This window comes from Hibiscus syriacus, unplaced genomic scaffold, assembly GCF_006381635.1.
Source record: "Hibiscus syriacus cultivar Baekdansim isolate YM2019G1 unplaced genomic scaffold, ASM638163v2 tig00116964_pilon, whole genome shotgun sequence".
NCBI classification, from domain to species: Eukaryota; Viridiplantae; Streptophyta; class Magnoliopsida; order Malvales; family Malvaceae; genus Hibiscus; species Hibiscus syriacus.
In genome coordinates this window covers 2,591,095-2,609,234 of record NW_024063489.1, presented here as the reverse complement: position 1 = coordinate 2,609,234, position 18,140 = coordinate 2,591,095, and the positions used below count along the sequence as shown (strand labels likewise).

At 35.1% G+C, this 18,140-nt stretch overlaps 1 protein-coding gene across 2 annotated transcripts in view; it reads right to left on the bottom strand.

Moving 5' to 3' along the window:
* The window catches only part of LOC120191045 (protein SABRE), a 45,639-nt gene extending 33,244 nt beyond the window's left edge, over window positions 1–12,395 (bottom strand). Inside the window, exons 1-4 of one of the 2 annotated variants that reach the window (XM_039194044.1) lie at window positions 12,098–12,395; window positions 11,826–11,998; window positions 11,256–11,367; window positions 119–379 (exon numbers count right to left, since the gene is read on the bottom strand). In XM_039194044.1, the coding sequence (XP_039049975.1) occupies window positions 119–379; window positions 11,256–11,367; window positions 11,826–11,896 (444 nt within the window). In that variant the 5' untranslated portion in view covers window positions 11,897–11,998; window positions 12,098–12,395. Of the gene's footprint in view, window positions 1–118; window positions 380–11,255; window positions 11,368–11,825 lie in introns of both variants that reach the window. The other variant, XM_039194045.1, reaches the window with a different exon arrangement.
* Between the last annotated feature and the right edge of the window lie 5,745 nt (window positions 12,396–18,140).

Genomic DNA, 18,140 nt, shown 5'->3' with positions numbered 1-18,140 from the left:
TTCAGAGAACACACAACAAAGACACATCGAAAGCATTACCAACTATTTGCTGAAAATGAATTATGCAAAAGTTTGATCGCTACTTAAAATGGAGAAAGAACTGTCAAAGATTGGTTACCTTCATAACCAAATCTGTGACAGAAATTGAAAAATATCTTGCAATGTTAGCTACAACCATCCACTTTCCCCTGCCTGGCGTGCGAGGTTTCCGCGATCTAGATTTCTGTGAGCTTTTACTCGAAGATCTGAATACAACTTCCAAGTCGCATATCAACACCTGCAACTTTGGATCCTTAGAAATAATGCCAGCCCCAAGTTTAACCAAGGACTGGCGTAAACTAAGCTTGATTTCACCCACTGATATGGATTCAACAGCACCCTGAAAAATTTTCCAAGAAATAAAATATATCAAATAAATACATAGTAAAACAAACTTAGATTGTTTAACTTCATGATTTTCAAAGGGGATGTCGAACTTTTTCAAATACGTTGGATTGGCTTGAAAAAAACAACCCCTTAAGCTATTTATGAATAGAAAGGTCAATAATGAGAGTAAATCAATATATTGGGCCATAACTATATTTAACACTATACATCTAATTCCAATCAAAGTAATTCAACTCAAAGACACTTTCCTCTTGCCTGTGCCCCCTTAACATCTATTTAAATTTATTTAAAATACACATCACTCGCCCCAAACTAAAACAAAATAAAGAGACTTCCGATGACAAGGTCCTCCACACACTAACACAGAGAAGTTACATAGGTAAAACATACACCTTGCAAACCAAATCCAGGACAAAGTAATGCATATAAGTTGACAGCCAAAAAAAGAACATGTCATTGCAGTATTACGTCAAGTGGTATGGTCCATCATAACAAATACAAAGAACTTAACCCCAATGGCAGAACATGAAACTTCAATTTTTTTTTTTTTTATAGGAATAGAAGGCCTCATTAAAAACCTCCCTCATAGTTGCCTCTTGTAAAGAGACAAATAGCGGAAGGAGGAAAAGGGTGCCTTAATATATTAATAATCCATAATTACATAAGATTACCAACTATTACATAAAATTACCTAACATAAAAACATAACCAAAATAAAACACCATAACCACTACTCAAAACAACAAACTCCACACTCTCTAACCAATTCCTGACTTAGCTAGACAATCAGCTTCCACATTAATACATCTATTGATATGCTTAATAATAATATTAGATTGCACAACTGTCTTCTGAATTTTTTAGATCAAATCAACAAGGTGAACCGGACATATTTCCGGGCTGTTGATCCACTTCACAGCAAGGAACGAGTCACTTTCCAAAATCAGAATACCTTTATCCCTCCAAACTGACTCAAAAAACACTGCTAACCCCACTTTAATAGCAAAAATCTCAGCAAGAATAGGAGAACAAGGTCCTAATGCTCTAGAGAAAGAAACCAGCTTGTTCTTGTCAGCATCTTTAAGAACTCCACCAACACCACTTCTTCTCCAATCAAAGTTAACAGCCCCATCAACATTCATCTTAAAATAACCTGTAGGAGGAGGACACCAATTTAATCTTGACAGTCGAAAATTGGAGGGGGACTTAATCAAATCCGCCAAAGAAAGATCTCCCACAAGGCTGTCCACTTGGATAGACACATCCTTGTTTTTAGCTAAATACCATGACGCCACCCTATACCTCACCAAGAAAAACAAATTAGCTTTATCAAACTTGCCTTTCTTGAAAACAATATGGTTCCTACACAACCAGACAGACCACAAAACAGCTTCTAGAATAAATCTCCAAATACCCGAGTTTGGTCTTAACTGCACCCATGAAAGTAAGAAGCCCTTCGGATTATTAGGAAGAACTGAGATAACTTTCCACAGACGGAGGATTTTGACCCAAATTTGGACGCACGAAAAAAATAAATGACTTACCAATTCTGGTTCCACTCTACAGAACACACAGAGGGGAATCGAAATTATTGACTCCCCTTCTCATTAAAACAGTTTTGACAGCCAGCTTCTGATGAATAATTTGCCAAAGGAAAATCTCCACTTTTGGTGGAACTAAACCCCTCCACACAATCTCCAACCATGAATTATCTGAGTCTGATAAACTTGACACTAATCTAGAGCAAGATTGAACCGAGAACACACCATCCCCACTACCTTTCCACGCCAAATGGTCTCCACCCTTCAACAGAGGTTGAAAATTATCCAACAATACCATCATTTCCATCCAATGTTCAAACTCACTATCCATTAAGTTCCTCCTAAGTTGTAAGTCCCACACCGACTTCCCATTAGACATACACCCAAAATCAGCCACAACCCCTTCCTTATTAACTGACAGTGCAAAGATTCTTGGGAACATAGTCTTCAAAGAATAATTAGAAATTCATGAATCATGCCAAAATCGAATTGAATCTCCTTTTCCCACCTAAAGCACAAGATTATTCCGAAAGCATAACCCAAAAGAATCATTAGTCCGAAAGTTATTAACAATACCTTTCCAAATCCAAGACACATTAGACAGCAACAGATTCAGAAATTCGCCCACTAGATTAAATAGGAGCGGGGATAAAGAACACCCTTGTCTCAGCCCCCTAGATGTTTTGAAACTTTCAGTAGGAGAACCATTAACAAGAACTGAAATAGAAGTTGAACTTAAGCAATTATAAATCCACGACCTCCATCTTCTGCTAAACCCCATACACTCCATAATTTGAACTAGAAAATTCCAATCAACAGTGTCATAAGCCCTCTTAAAACCCACTTTAAAGACGAGACCTTCCCTTCCTTTCCTCCTCCAAAAATCTATGGCTTCATTAGCAATTAAGGAGCAGTCACAAATCTGTCTTCCCGGGATGAAAGCAAACTGAGATTGACCAATTAGCCCTCCTATGCATAGCCTTAGCCTTCTAAACAGAACTTTAGACAGTATTTTGTAAAGACCCCCTACCAAACTGATTGGTCTGTAATCCTTAATACCAACCGGATTCTGCTTTTTCGGAATTAAAGTAATGAAAGAATGATTGACACCTTTCCCAAACTTCTTTCCAACGTAAAAATCCTCGAAAAACTTATGGATATCTCCTTTCAACACCGGCCAAAATTTCTTGAAAAATCCCATATTCAATCCATCCGGACCCGGAGCTTTGTTACTACCCGAAGACTCTATTGCCTCCCAAACTTCCCCCTCCGAAAAATTCTCCTCCAAATGTGCAACTTGATCGTCCGAGAGCCTATTGAAATTCAATTCCAGTTTCTCAACTTCAACCGTTGGAATGGCATTGTAAGCGTTCTTGAAATAATCAAAAACATCAGCTTTTATCCTCCTTGGCTCCTCAATCAAATTACCACTCACATCCAAAGAATTAAGAGCATTAATCCTCCCTCTATTTGTAGCACATTGATGAAAATATCTTGAATTCCGATCCCCATCCATAATCCACTACGCCCTTGATTTTTGGAACCAAACTAACTCTTCTTTTTTATACAATGACCATAATTCACTTTTTTCTTTTGCAATATCCGCCATAGAAACGAATGAATTCCTTTGTTGTAATTGAATTTCCTGATTCGAGATTAGCCTCTCTTTGTTGTCTATCAAGCTTTGTAGTTGCATTCTGCTTTCATTAGACCAATTCCTGATTTCCATCTTTGTTTCTCGAAGTACCTGCTCAATGCTCAGCCCCTTCCTACTCTTAACTTCAGAAATTTTCTTTTCCACTGCTTCCTTGAATCCCTCCTCCTCCATGATATAATTAAACAGTCTGAAGGGTTTCGGACCCCAATTTAGCTTACTGGATTCCAAAGCCACAGCATTATGGTCTGAAATTGATTTAGGTAATAACAACTGAACAACATCCGGGAATAATCCTAAAAAGTCATCCGAAACAAGAAACCTATCCAGACTCACGAACGTAGGGTCTTCCCTATTATTACCCCAAGTGAAACTCCCTCCCACCAAAGGCAGATCCATCAGACTTGCTTGAAACAGAAATTCCCTGAACCATGCAATTGAATTTTCATTCAGAGATTTCCCCAACTTCTCTTCCTGTGATAAATGAGCATTAAAATCTTCAGCAACACATAATGGGCAACCCAATGTAGAAATAAAACAGGTTAACTCCTCAAAAAAAGGCTCTTTATCAACTTCAACAGAAGGCCCGTAAACATTAATAAAACAACACACCTCTTGTTTGTCCTTTACTATACCCTTCAACGCTATAAACCTTGGAGAAATCTTCACCAACTGAGGTAAAAACCAGTCCTCATCCCAAAGAGTAGCCAATCCCCCTGATGCTCCCACTGCCGGAGATTCCACCAACCCACCTAGATATTTACCCCCCAACTTCCTCCTCATACCTATATTAACCACCTCCAAGTTAACACCCAACATTTGACTAACCTGCCAAGTTAATTCCATTTCTTCTTTATCCATTGAAAATTCAACTGCTTAAAAACCCTTCTCCGATTCACCTCTCTTATTCTTCTTATTAGATCTGCTATAAACTCTGTCACAGAAAATGGTAGCATCACTATGAGACCGAACACGATTGGTTGGAGGGGAAGAAGAACACTCCTTGTAGAAACTTTACTAACTTGTACCCCATTAGATCCAAACTGAACTACTGCAAAATCCATCTATGAACCCTCCAAAACAGTCTAATGAGGATCTCCACATTCCCCCCTATTATTAACTAACTCATCAGGCTTGTAACCACCCATATTTGAATTTGGACTTCCCTGAACGGACCCATTATCTTCTTCCCTACCCATAGTACCATTAAGCCCATTAACATGGTCAACATTATCATGCCCCAAGGAGACCTCACCCCTATTAACCACCCATTCTCTCTCTTCTGTACCAACCCCCAACCTTCTCTGCTATCCCTGGACATCACCCAGAACTGTCTCCTCTGCACATAAGTCAACTGCCACTAAATTTTGAAAAACCCCTTTTCCTTCCAACCGCCCATCGAAAATTGTGCGCTCCCCTTGTGACGAGTCCAAGACCCATGCTTAAACACTATTTTGAATATCTGACAACGCCTGCTTACCCACCCTCCCTTCCTGCACTTCGATGTCTTCCCCATTACTCTCTTCCGGCAAGATATACTCCTCATTATTTATTGTTCCGTCATCTTCAACCACATCATCTAACTCCGGAAAAAGATCTTCACTTCCTTCCACCTTCATCTTAATCATGAACGATCTCCCATACGTATTAATAGTGACATGGGGAGGTATATCAAAAGGATTTTCAACTCTCAATAGCATATGAGCAACTCTACAATCCACTCTTTTAGCAGTTTGTTCCTGAATCTTAACTAGTTTGCCCCATTTTGACGCCAAGCTTGTGAAGAAAGGAACTGACCAACAGTTTAGAGGAACACCAATCATAGAAACTGCACAATAAGGTAATGGCACACCCTCTTCATCCATAACGTCCTCTAACCTTTCAAACCAAAAGTACAAATTCTACCACTTGTTTACCATCGTTGCAACTTTCTCCTCAGCAGTCTGGAAAACTACCAGACAAGCGTTCTTTGCATAACCCCATTTAACCACTTTGACATTGATTCCCTCTGATCCTAACGCCCTCTGCACAAACTCAATTTCAAATAATGGCTTACAAATACCAGTTAGAGACGTTTTAAGCCATGACCTATCCTCCATTGGAATAAATACTTCCAATTGCTTCTTCACCTCCACAAAACTCCCCACTTTCTGGCCCTCAACTTCTTTTACTCCCACAACCGTATCCTTATATGACCTTCCATTGTAAAACTTATTCATCATCTCCTTCTTCCCAGTACCTGCAACTGAAGATGATGGTAATTTCTTGAGCAGCTCATCTCCACTAGCAATTGTAGATCTCGCCATACTAGTACGCTTGAGGCTCGTCGAAGTACTTCTCTTCTGATACTTAGCAGTCGACACCGATATTTTCCTCCCATTGAGCAAGACATTATTCATCTTTCCAATTGCAAAATGCAGATCATCTTTGCTAGCAAAATGCACAAAAACAAAAGTACTTTCCTTGTAATAAGGTTTCCTATTAACAAATGGAATGAACACCTTAATAACCTTGCCATAATGACTAAAACGATCTCATAATGCACTTCTCTGCACTCGCCTACTAAGATTATCCACAAATGCAACCCACGATACTCCTCCAGACAAAGAACTATTACTGGCGGGACGAACAAAACCCTTCGAACTCTCCCTCACTCTCTCTTTACCTTTCTCACTCATCTAAATTGTTTAACATAAACACTGTTATAGGCAACTTGATGGATGATATGACATGAAACTTCAATTTTAAAAGGTCCATGCTACTATTTAGGCGAAATAACTCTATATTATTCTCTTAAACAAAATCTAGTCCAAGATCTACTTTGTTATTGGTAGGAAAAGGGGAATGATAGAATGGTGCAAGAGAAAACAAGAAAGAAAAGTAAAGACACTTCTCAGAAATAGGAGATGTACCTACTGGTAAGCATTGTGAACAACCAATGTTTTCTATTTGATTCGTTAGTACCCATCTCTCCAATTTTAACTGAATTGACCGGATTCCAAGCACTTAACTTCCCTTTCCTTTCTTAGATTGAAAGGAACATGAAATAGTTTAGGTAAAACAATGGATTATGAAATACGAAAAACTCATGTTATTGAAATAACTATTCACATTTCCCCTCTCATAGTTACATCCTACCAAGCAAGTATAAGAAAAAAATTATTTTTGCTTCCACTTTTCTCTCCTTTCCAAGGAAGAAAACATAACTTACATGCTCCTTCTCGTATGTAAATTGATTAACACTGGAAGGAAATAAAAGTTGTTCAACAATAAAGGACTCTTATTAGCAACTAGGAAAGGCTTTAACACATAATTACATGTGTTAACACTAATTTAGTAGAACATTAAATATGGATTCTCTTTTCCCCTACTAAGGAATTCCCGATGGCAAAAGGTTTAAGACAATGTTGTAGTCTCTCTCCCTTACTGTTTAATATAGTTGGTGAACTACTCCACTTGATGTTGGCAAAAGCCGTTGATCTGGGTCTCTATTGTGGATTCTCCATTGGATGGTTAGAAAATCCTTTTCAGCCGACCCACCTTCAGTTTGCAGACGATTTAATTATCTTCTGCCGCGCTTCACTTAGGCAAATTAAAAATGTCAAAACAGTATTGAGAATTTTCGGCTTAGTGGTTGGGCTACACCTCAATCTCTCAAAAAGTAAATTATATGGAATCAATGTGGAAGATGACATCCTTAATGATTGAGCCTCGACCATTGGATGCTCAGAGGGCTCATTCCCTATGGAGTACTTAGGCTTACCTTTAGGAGCCATGAAGAATTCAGAATCTATATGGGAACTGGTTATCAAAAAATTCAATAAAAAGCTGCAAAGTTGAAAAGTGTCTTCCTTGTCCATGGCTGGCAGACTGGTGCTTTTGAAATCGGTATTGTCTTCTCTTCCTATTTTTTTCCTATCAGTTTTCATAATGCCGAGCAAAGTTAATCAGAAACTAAACTCTTTGATGGCAAGATTTTTGTGGAGAGATGAACAGAGAAAAATCGAATCCATTGGGTGAATTGGCCAATGGTTTGTCATCCAAGAGAATTTGGAGGCTCGGGAGTTCTATATTTGAATTTAACTAATTGGGCTTTGTTGGGGAAATGGAATTGGAAGTTTGTAAACGAGAAAGAAACCTTGTGGAAGAATTTTTTTTTATAGGAATTGAAGGCCTCATTAAAAACCCCTTTCTTGATTAAAGGAGTTTAAAGACAAACTCCTTAATCATCAGAAGGAGGAAAAGAGTGCCTTAGGATTTCATTGAACATAAGAAATTACAATATACAACCAGAAATCCACCCCCAACATAAACAGAAAGCCAAAAACAATCGAAAATAACCCTAAATAACAGCATAAACTCTGCCTAATCCACCTTAGCTAGAACAACAACCTCAAATAAGACTGACCACATTTAAAACCTAAGCTTGGCCCGAAAGACGTCACAACACAAAACAACTTTAATATAAACCAAATAAAACAAACAACTCAATCCATATACACCAAGATCACCCACAAAGGCTAAGAGTTTCCACATAAAACGGATGCAAAGGAGCAAGCTTCGAATCTCCTCCTTACTGCCAAATATTGCTCATCTTGTTGTCGAAGACCAACCGAACTTCCAACTCCAAAAACAAAAATCATAAGTAAGTCATCTTCCAAAACTTCCATTGTCGTAATCTTCCGATAACAAAACCACTACTGAGCCTTTAGACTCAAAATCCAGATCTTTCCCTAACTTTAAGGAGACTGTCTCTACCTTCTTTAGACTCTGCCCCAATGCTGAAATTCCAAATCATAAAGGAATCTGCTTGCAGGATCCTCGCGTTGCATCTTCTTCTGTTTAAAATTGCTTCGGCAGTGATAATTCTTCCTTTGAGGAGCCGAATTTTTGTCATGAAAAGAATGTAGAGAGGTATATTTATTATAATCCCCCTCTTTAACTCTGTGTTTCTGCCTAGAAATGTGCGAGAATGAATCATCCCTCAAAGATCATGCACCACCTTTGATGGGCAAATCAATTAAAAAATCCTTCATTCCCTCCTTAGCACGTGTTGTCGTACAACAATTCTTGTTGACATTTTCTGCCTCACTCTCCTCAAAAACCAGCACTATCTCGTGTTCCACCTCCTTTGTTCCCCGATTCAGCATGGCCTCACCATTTAATCTATTGAATGGACAATTATTTATAAGGCCCTCTTTAAGCACATCCTCCACCACCTTTGACTCAACTCGACCATCCAACATGGGGAAATCAGAAAAATAATCCTTCGAACCCTCATAGCCACGTGCAGGCAGACACCTATCCTTATAGACATCCACTGCTTCTCTCTACGCGTGCACCAGCACTGTCTCATGTTCCCCCACCTCCTCAATTTGCGAATGAACCGTCCCCTGACCCACAATGGCGCTCCTCAGACCCATCATCATTTCCTCGCCTATGTTCCTGTCCTCCTCACCCTCCCCCGATAAGAAGCAACCTCTAGTACCACTCCCCATACAACAGAAAACATTTTCTTCTTCCTTAGAACACCTCTCGGGACACTGCACCTCCGATGAGTTAACGTTTCTACCAGCATCTTTAGCACACACCTCCAACTCGGGAAACTTAACTGGAGAGACACCAACGAGCTCCCCCACCTTGGATAACGGGGAGGCGACTGCCTCTACCATCAAAGACGACTTAATCCAGACAGATTATGGGCTGAAACACGACTCAAACTCAGAAACATGAACTGTAAAGAGCTTATCCCCGGCTTTCAAAACAATGGAATTTTCCACACGAGCTTGACAGTTCGTGATGATCTGAAGCAAAGCCCTATCAAAAGAGTCGTTATTTAAGGTCCCTTCCTCAATGGAAATAAGAACTCCCCATTTGAGTGCAATATTTCTGAAGGTGAAGAGACTCCACATAAACGGAGGGATCCCTTTACACGAAAGCCATGCCCGACGGCTGCTGCACTTAAAATCTTCCGACCAAACTTCCACTGTGGAAGAATTTGATTTGCAATAGACATAATGTTGACAATAAGACTGTCAATCAGCAAGGTACATTCTCCCATGATTCTTGGATTTGGGAAGGAATTGTAAATAATTACTTGAATCGGTTGGAGAGTGCTTAAGAAATCATTCTCGAATTCAAGTGGGGAATGGCAAGTCAATATCATTTTAGAATGATGAATGGGTAGATGATTTCCCTTTGAAAACTCAATTTCCTAGAATCTTCGCACTGTCAACAAATAAAAGAGGCAAAGTGGTCGAATTTGGCAGGTATGAATCCACTGGTTGTTCTTGGAATATACAAAACAAGAAGAATTTTGCGAGACTGGGAACTGGAGCAATGGATGGATCTTATGAGGAAACTGAACAATATAAAGTTGACTGAATCAGTCGATGATTTCCTCTCTTGGTCTGGAAAGGGAGATGGGTTGTTCTCAGTGAAGTCCTATAGGCTGACTCTATCTAAGACTGCTGTGGAGAATCCTATTTGGAAGAAGTGGGTCTGGATGGGGTTGGTTCCTCCAAGAGTAGAAACTTTCCTCTGGCAAGCAATTAACCAAAAACTAGCTGTGAAATCAGAGTTGAAGAAAAAGGGGTTCCCTTGGCAGACAATGTTCTTTGCCCGATATGTAAACAGATTGAAGAATCTGTCTAGCATTTGTTTATTTCGTGTTCAGTTGCTTGGGAGCTCTGGAATAAATTCCTTCTGTTTTGGGAGATCTCTTCAACATTGCCTATTGACCTTCCATCCCTCCTAATTTCTTGGGCTGATTTGATGCCAAATTCTACCATATGGAAATTCATCCAGTGTGTTTTACTTTGGTCTATTTGGAAGTTCAGAAACTCTATTGTGTTCGATAATCGAGAATTAGACTGGGCTTCCCTTTTCTTTATCATTAGATTTAGGCTGGCAAAGTGGTTTTTGGCCAAGTTCCCTCATGTTTCCATCTTGGTGGATTCGTTGATTGGTGACCCCTCCCTAGTAGACAAGTTCTTGTGCAAAAAGGTACAGTGTAGGCCAATGCAAAGATGGCTTCCTCCTCAAGTGGACTTTTTCAAGCAGAATGTTGACGGAGCAGTAAGGAAATATGGGCTGGTAGGGGTATAAGGGACATTCTAAGAGACTAATTGCGTCACCCTAGAGTCGTTTTCATAAAGTGTTTGACATGGTCCTCCTCCATTGGATGAATTGAAGACAATCAGAAAAGGCATTGAGTTATTCTTCTCTGTTTGGACAACTAAGGGTAGATTGATAGTGGAGAGTGATTGTAAAACTGCAGTGGATTGGATTAAGTAATCTTCTTCTGTCCGTACATGTTTCAACATTCTAGTCAAGGAAATTGAGTCTCTTGTAATGTCTAGGGCGATAATCATTAGGTTGATTCCTAGAAGCAGTAACTGGAAGGCTGATAAATTAGCTAAAAAAAGGATTGGGTGATTATTAGGATTCATTACGGTGTTATATTTGTATTTAGAGGGCTGTTTTGCTGGTATTGTAAAAGGATTATTGTGTTTTGCTGGATTTTTAATAAAATTGAGGTATTCTTTTCCTCCTTCTGCTAGCTGCTCTTTTCCTTCGTGAAAGGGACAACTATGAAGGGGGTTTTAAGAGTCCTCCTACTTCTATAAAAAATAATTAAATATGGAAACAACCAAGGGAAGTACAGGAAAAACCTTATTGAACTTTACAACAACATCCTTCAAACATTTCCATCCAGCAACACGGAATCCCACAGATGCTCCAAGTATCCTGCTTAGAATCCAAGCCAGCAACCTTGAAGCAAATCTGCAAAGGGAAGAAAACATATAACACAGGTTTTAACAACAGCTTATGGATCATCACTCGAAATGTCAAACAGAATAGAAGCAATAAATTGAGAAACAAAAAAAACAATGTAGCGGGGGGAAAAACAATTCCGCTACAGAAATATCTCATTGGAATTATTCTGCTCAAGAGAAGAATAGATCCATTATCGACGTCAATTACCTAACTGTAATAAGTTAAACTAAATATGAGACAGCTTTGTCTTCGAAATGTGAAAAAACACTAAAATAACAAAAAGATTTCCAATTTTATTTCTTTAGAAAAACAAAAACAGAATAATAAAATAGAAATGCATAAGCGAAAAGCTGATCGAAATAACATTTTTAGAACTCAGATAGTAAACTAATAAAAATATAAATGTTGACTGACAATTACATAAACAAATTTCAACACAAAGAGTAAAAAGCGGAGGGACTTACACGAAAACCATCCACAATGTGATGGAAATCATAAAGAATCCAAAGAGAAACTTGACAGGAGAAGCCGCCATTTTTTCTAGTCGCAAAACTGCAATTCTACGGAACCGTAGAACATCGATCAAATCATCCAATTCGGAAAAAAGATGACGGAGCAACGGAAAATGTAACAGCGTCTGAACATAATAGCATCACCGAGTAGAAGAACAAAGGAGGGAGAGGAAACCCTAAAGGAGTTGAGTTTCCAAAAGGTGGAAAGCGATCTGATAGTTTACTTGAAGGAAAGATAGTGACTCTTCAAGGATCAGCGATCGGAGGGGAGAGTATTGACGTCAAAGAAGATCCGATCCATGATATGCTCGATGATCAAATGAACCGACTGCTCCTGTTTTTTGTTTCCAGTTTTTTTCTTTCTTTTTTCCTTTTTTTTAATTTGATTTGGCGAGTAGCGAAGGGTGAGATCAGGTGCTGTAAGGGTGCAAGCGAGATGGGGTGTACTGCGGGTTTCTCGACGAACGTGAATAGGACGTCCCATTTTTAAATGTCGAATGTGTCCTTGGGAGATGGATGGGGAACTGGGGACAGTCAACGCCTCAACGGTGCGTTTTGTTTTGGGTCGGCAGCTCGGCATTCTATTTTGGTAGTGAGGAAGAATTGGGTTACCTGTAATCAACGTGGATTTGGTGCCGCGGCTGAATTTGATTGGTCCAACAATGTAGTTAAAATCAGGTTGGTCAAACAAGGTAGCTATAAATACTAAATAATTTGATAGTAATTATTTTATTGATATCAATTTATTGTGTGACTTGTTGTATAGATTATAATATTAATTTTTATTGATGTTAGTCGATTAATAAATCGAATATAATTGATTAATATAAAAAAATATAATTGATTATAATGTATACTCAAATTTGATTATCATACATAAACATACATATCACAGTTTTCTAGAATTTTGTATCCTAATAATAATCTTCTTCTTTAGAAATGAAAATTTTAAAAAATAATGATAGGTTATCAACCAATAAATTAAATATCAGTGATTAGTTAAAAAAATAATTAAAGCCTAAAAAGCAATTGTATCAAAAAAGAGACTATGATCTAATTCAATTAGCTTTAAAATTAAGAGTACTCAAAAAGTAATTGAATTTAAATAAAAATAGAAGGACAATACTTTATATATTTAGCTTCGAAATTTAAAATAATTAAATCTAAAATATTTCGAAAAATTTATCTCGTCTCATATTATTCATAACTTTATCTATGATTGAAAGACTAAGAATAAATTAGATAATGATACAATCAAAAATAAACTCAACTTCTCAAATTTTCGGATTATCTTCTCAAACCCTCAATCTCCTATGTTCTTATTCTCTCTCATTTTTCCGTTTTTTTTTTCTCCACCTCTCTTTGATTGTTCTCACACCTTCTCTATATATATATGCATCGAAGGACAAACTTTTTCAAAAGGAGAATAGCCTTCAGACCGAGAAGAGTATTAATAATAAGAATTGACCGAGCCTTCGCAAACTCATGAAATAGCCACCTTAAATTAAGGAAAATATATGTTGGAAAAAGCATTTAAAGGACAAGTGGAATTAGTTTGCTAAAATTGTGAAGATTGATTTGAAATTTTGAATGAAGACCGTGTTGCTTGAACTTCTTAATAAACCTTCCATTTACACAGATCTAAATAGTAAATGGTCAATTTGAAGCTTATCAAGGGGAATTTTTATAATGTTTCAAATTAAAATATTTTTTCAAAACGTTTAACAATTAAAAAAATGAATAAAATATTAATATGGCAGTAAATTTAATGACTGCCAATAACATTATATTTTAATTAAAGTATTTAATTGATTATAATATTCAAAATAATAATTTAATTAATCTTTTGGAATATACATTCAATTATTTTTTTTATCATTTTACGGGGGACTTTTTTGTATTTGAGTTATTACTATTATAAATTAATATTTAATACTTATATAATTTCAAGTAAAATCAGTATATCCAAAAAGTACACATCATAAATAAATTTTAAAATTAATTTTACTTAAATTTATATTTTAAATTTGATTATAAAAAGAAACGGTAATTATGGTTACAAAAAGGTTTTTCTGCATCCTATTAATCATCTATCTTTAATAAATGAGTGTCTCAGTTATGTTTATCAGATGCATTAAAGTAGTGCATGTATTTATTGTGTCTAACATCGTTACCAACATGCATGCATGGACCAATGATAAATGAATCAGTCGTTTAAGTAAGGTGAACAAGGGCACTGGTGGCACATGGGATAAAATGCAGTTTAGAGGGATTAAAGTTCTTTGGCATAGATTGATACGATGTATATGTCTAAGTATTCAATTATTGTTTGGTTTATTGTCTTATCGTCTCGCTATTAAAGATTAATTCGTATGGGGATTATTATTGATAGTTATTGTATCTTGTGTGGTTTAGCTGCTGAGATTAGAGACTATGGATCGTTGAATCCATCGCCGGAATCCAAGCCAACAACCCTTCGATCATCGATGTTCCCCTCATCAAAGTTTTCCAGGTATGACAGATTTTCCATGTCCTCGTTTTCTCCTATCCTATTAGGGTGCGTTTGGATGGGAGATTGTGAGATTACCGGGGAATTTTTTTTCCGAATGTGATTCATCCGTTTGGATTGCAAAGATTCCCAACCCTCGATAATAAATCATTCCTAACAGTGACATTTTGGGGCTTATTACCGGGAATGTGATTTCTCCCAATCCCTTAGGTATTGTTATATTCCCGGCATTTTTGACTAAAATACCCTTAACATAACTTTTTTTCAAAAATATCATTCTTCTATCGTTGAATAAAAAAATTCTACGAAGGTTAAATTGTAAATTTATCCTTAAACTATTTTAGATTTACAAAAAATCCATAATTAGAATTTTATATGAAGTTCAGGGGTTAAAATAAAATTAAACTCTTTCATTAAACCTATTTATCTTTTAAATTTTGTAAAAAAATTATATAAATTTTATGAATTTAAAATTTTTAAAGAAAATATATAAATTAAAAATAGTAAAATTATATGTTTTCTATGATCTTTTATACAAATATTTTCATTTGAATATTTAGATTTCAACTTGTTAAAAATCCGATATATAATAAGGACAATTTGATAAAATATGCATTCCAATAATATTTTATTCTTTTAACCAAACATTGTAATATTATATTCATATTAAACGAACCAAACACAACAATGCAACATTCTCATTAATGTGTTAGGTAATGTTATATTCCGGTAATCATATTCCCAGAAGTAATGCTATATTTCATTAATCAAACGCACCCTTAGTATTAATTAAATAACATGTCTCAAACTTTACGACATTGATTTATAAGTGTTAAATAAATAACATGTCTCAAGCTTTTTTCGAATATTCTTTTTTGTTGGAATTTAGAGAAGAGTCTTTAATTTTTACAGGTTGAGGAGAGCTATAATGTTGTCAACGTTAGAGTTGGAGCAGGCGACTCCTATTTGAAGGGTAAGTCTCTTACTGCCTTTCTGCTCAAAATGGTCTGGGATGCATTCATTTACCTTTTTGAGAGGAAAGAAATAAAAAAGCTGATTGGAGCTTTGGTTAGGAAGGAGTATGAGGTTTTGAGTTGTATTAGGAAGATTGTGGGTGTTAAGCTTTCAAAGAAAATTTTTGAAAGGGGATCTTGTAAATTCTCAATTATGTATAGCATGAGGAATTAAGAATCGAGTGTCGAATTTTTTTGTATGATACTCTTATTTCTTTAGGGGCCTTTGGTTCACGGAATGTAAGATTATATTTGAGAATGACATTATTGGAATGTAACATTACTATAGGGATATTGTATTACCTTGCTTGTTTGGTTTGTTTAGTAGAAATGTAAGATTACAATGTTTGGTTGGAGGAATGTAAGATTATTGGGATGCATATTTTACCAAATTTTCCTTGTGATATATTTTTTTAAAGTTAAACTTTAATATTAATTTATAAATATTTGAATAAAAATTCAAAAAAAATTTAATTGTTATATTATCTAACTTTTGAGGAAAAATTACATTTAATATATAATTAATATAATTAGAATATTAAATTTATATTTTTAAATAATGTTCATAAGTATCATATTTATTTATATAAATTATAATATAATATAAAAATAATATCATGGTAGTAAAATATTATTTTAAATAATTAAAATTCTACAATAATACTATTTTTTCATCCCATAAAATTATAAATAGTAAAATATTGAATATTAAAAATATAAAATATTTTAAATTTTCAAAATTATTAATATTTTGAGTAAAGTATAAAAAATAAGAATTTAGAAGGATCATTATAAAAAGAATTAATAGTCCAAGGGTATTCTTGTCCAAAGTAGTAGGAATATAAGATTACTTAAGAATTTTGAGGTACTAACATTCTTACCATTTTAACAAAAAATGATACTATTGGGAAAAGAGTATTTCCGGTAATGTAAGATTCCGTGAACCAAATGTGGGAATACAATTCTGGAAAAAAATATTTTCCCTAATAATGTAATATTCTGCGAACCAAACGCACCCAATTTACTCCTTTATTTAGATATAATACTATCTATTTATCAATTTATATATATATATATATATATATATATATATATATATATATATATATATATATATCAAGTACAATAAAAATTATTAAAATATTTTATTAATAAATTATAAGACAAACAATATAGATTCTACTTTTTTATTAAAAGATGTGAAGAGTTTGGAAATATATATGAGAAAATTATGACAAATAATTTAAAATTTATTAAATGATATAAGTGTCGCGATCGTCTTTTGGTTGGGCCCGAAATTGAGTTTTAACTTGGATTAAATGCTTTGGGAGCCACCACTGATCATTTATTTAAAAGCAAGTAGGTTGATCGGGTACCTTATTTCTTACCTGATCTGCGTCTTACCAATGATGTGTCGGATTCGGGAGTCGATTACAGTCAATGAAGGATTAACACCCTTGAACTGTCCTTTCGGTACTATGTAATTTTCAGTTGTCTTAAATTAAGAAAGTTGCAAGTTAAATTTAAAGGTAAAAATAATATTCCAATTACTTACCTCTAATTGGTGAAAATTTCCTTAAGAGTTTAAAGATGTTAGACTTATATTAAAATACAAGATCGAATTAGGAGAAAAAGACATGTAAATATGAGAGCAACAACAAAACAAAAAAAAGAACGATAACTTTAGTAGACATACAAATAGAACAGAATAGATAAAATGATAACATGAGTAAATATATAACAAAGTGAAAAAAAGAATAAAACCATAAACAAAACAAGAAAAAACACAGAGAAAACAAAAAAAAGGATAAAAGGAAGAATGAGATAAATGATATATACAAATTATAATAGAATATGATATTTTAAAATAGAAAATGTAATAAATATATTATGCATACATGGAAGCATTATACCAAAACAAACAAATGGATATATATACACATAAAAAAATAAAAAAATACAAAACAAATGAACGAAAACAATAAATAAAAAATAGAGAAACCTATAAATAAATAATATATATACATATAAATGAGTAAAATAAGAAGAAAATGATAATAATAGTATTAATAGTATATAAAAAATAAAAGATAAAATATATATATAATAATTTGTAAACAGAGATAAAAAGTAATAAAATAAAAATAAAAAATTAAAATAAGAAATATATATATATATATATATATATAAAGTAATAATATTAAAAATAATAATGACGGTTATAATAAATAAATAAAAGAAAAGCAAAATAATAGTAATGGGACCAAATTGAAAGAAAACCGTAATTGCAAGTCGAAATCAAAAGAAAATTGGGTTTAAAAATCAGATTTGGGGGTCAATATTAAAGTTTTCAAAACAGGTGGGTCAAAAAGTGCAATTTACCCTTTTAAAAACAGAAACACGCGGATCCCCTCATGATGGGTCGGGTCGCGCGCGGATCTCCTGATAGGTTTAGTATAAGAGTTAATTTTTTTTTTTTTGAAAAAACCTCATTTCCTTCATTTTGAAACCAAAAACCCCTCCCCCCTTAAGCCTGTCTCTCTCGAGTGTTCTTCCCCACGAAGAACACTCCACCGTTATTTTTAGAATTCGACGACATGCCACTTCGTCGGTCGCCTGTCATCGGTGACAAATCCCCAACCTTTTTACATTGTTTGAAAGCCCAAAGCCCCCTCATTTCAAAAATAGCCATAGTTTTCCAAGATTCGCCTCATGGGGTGTAGATCTAAGAAAAGCTTTTCGTAC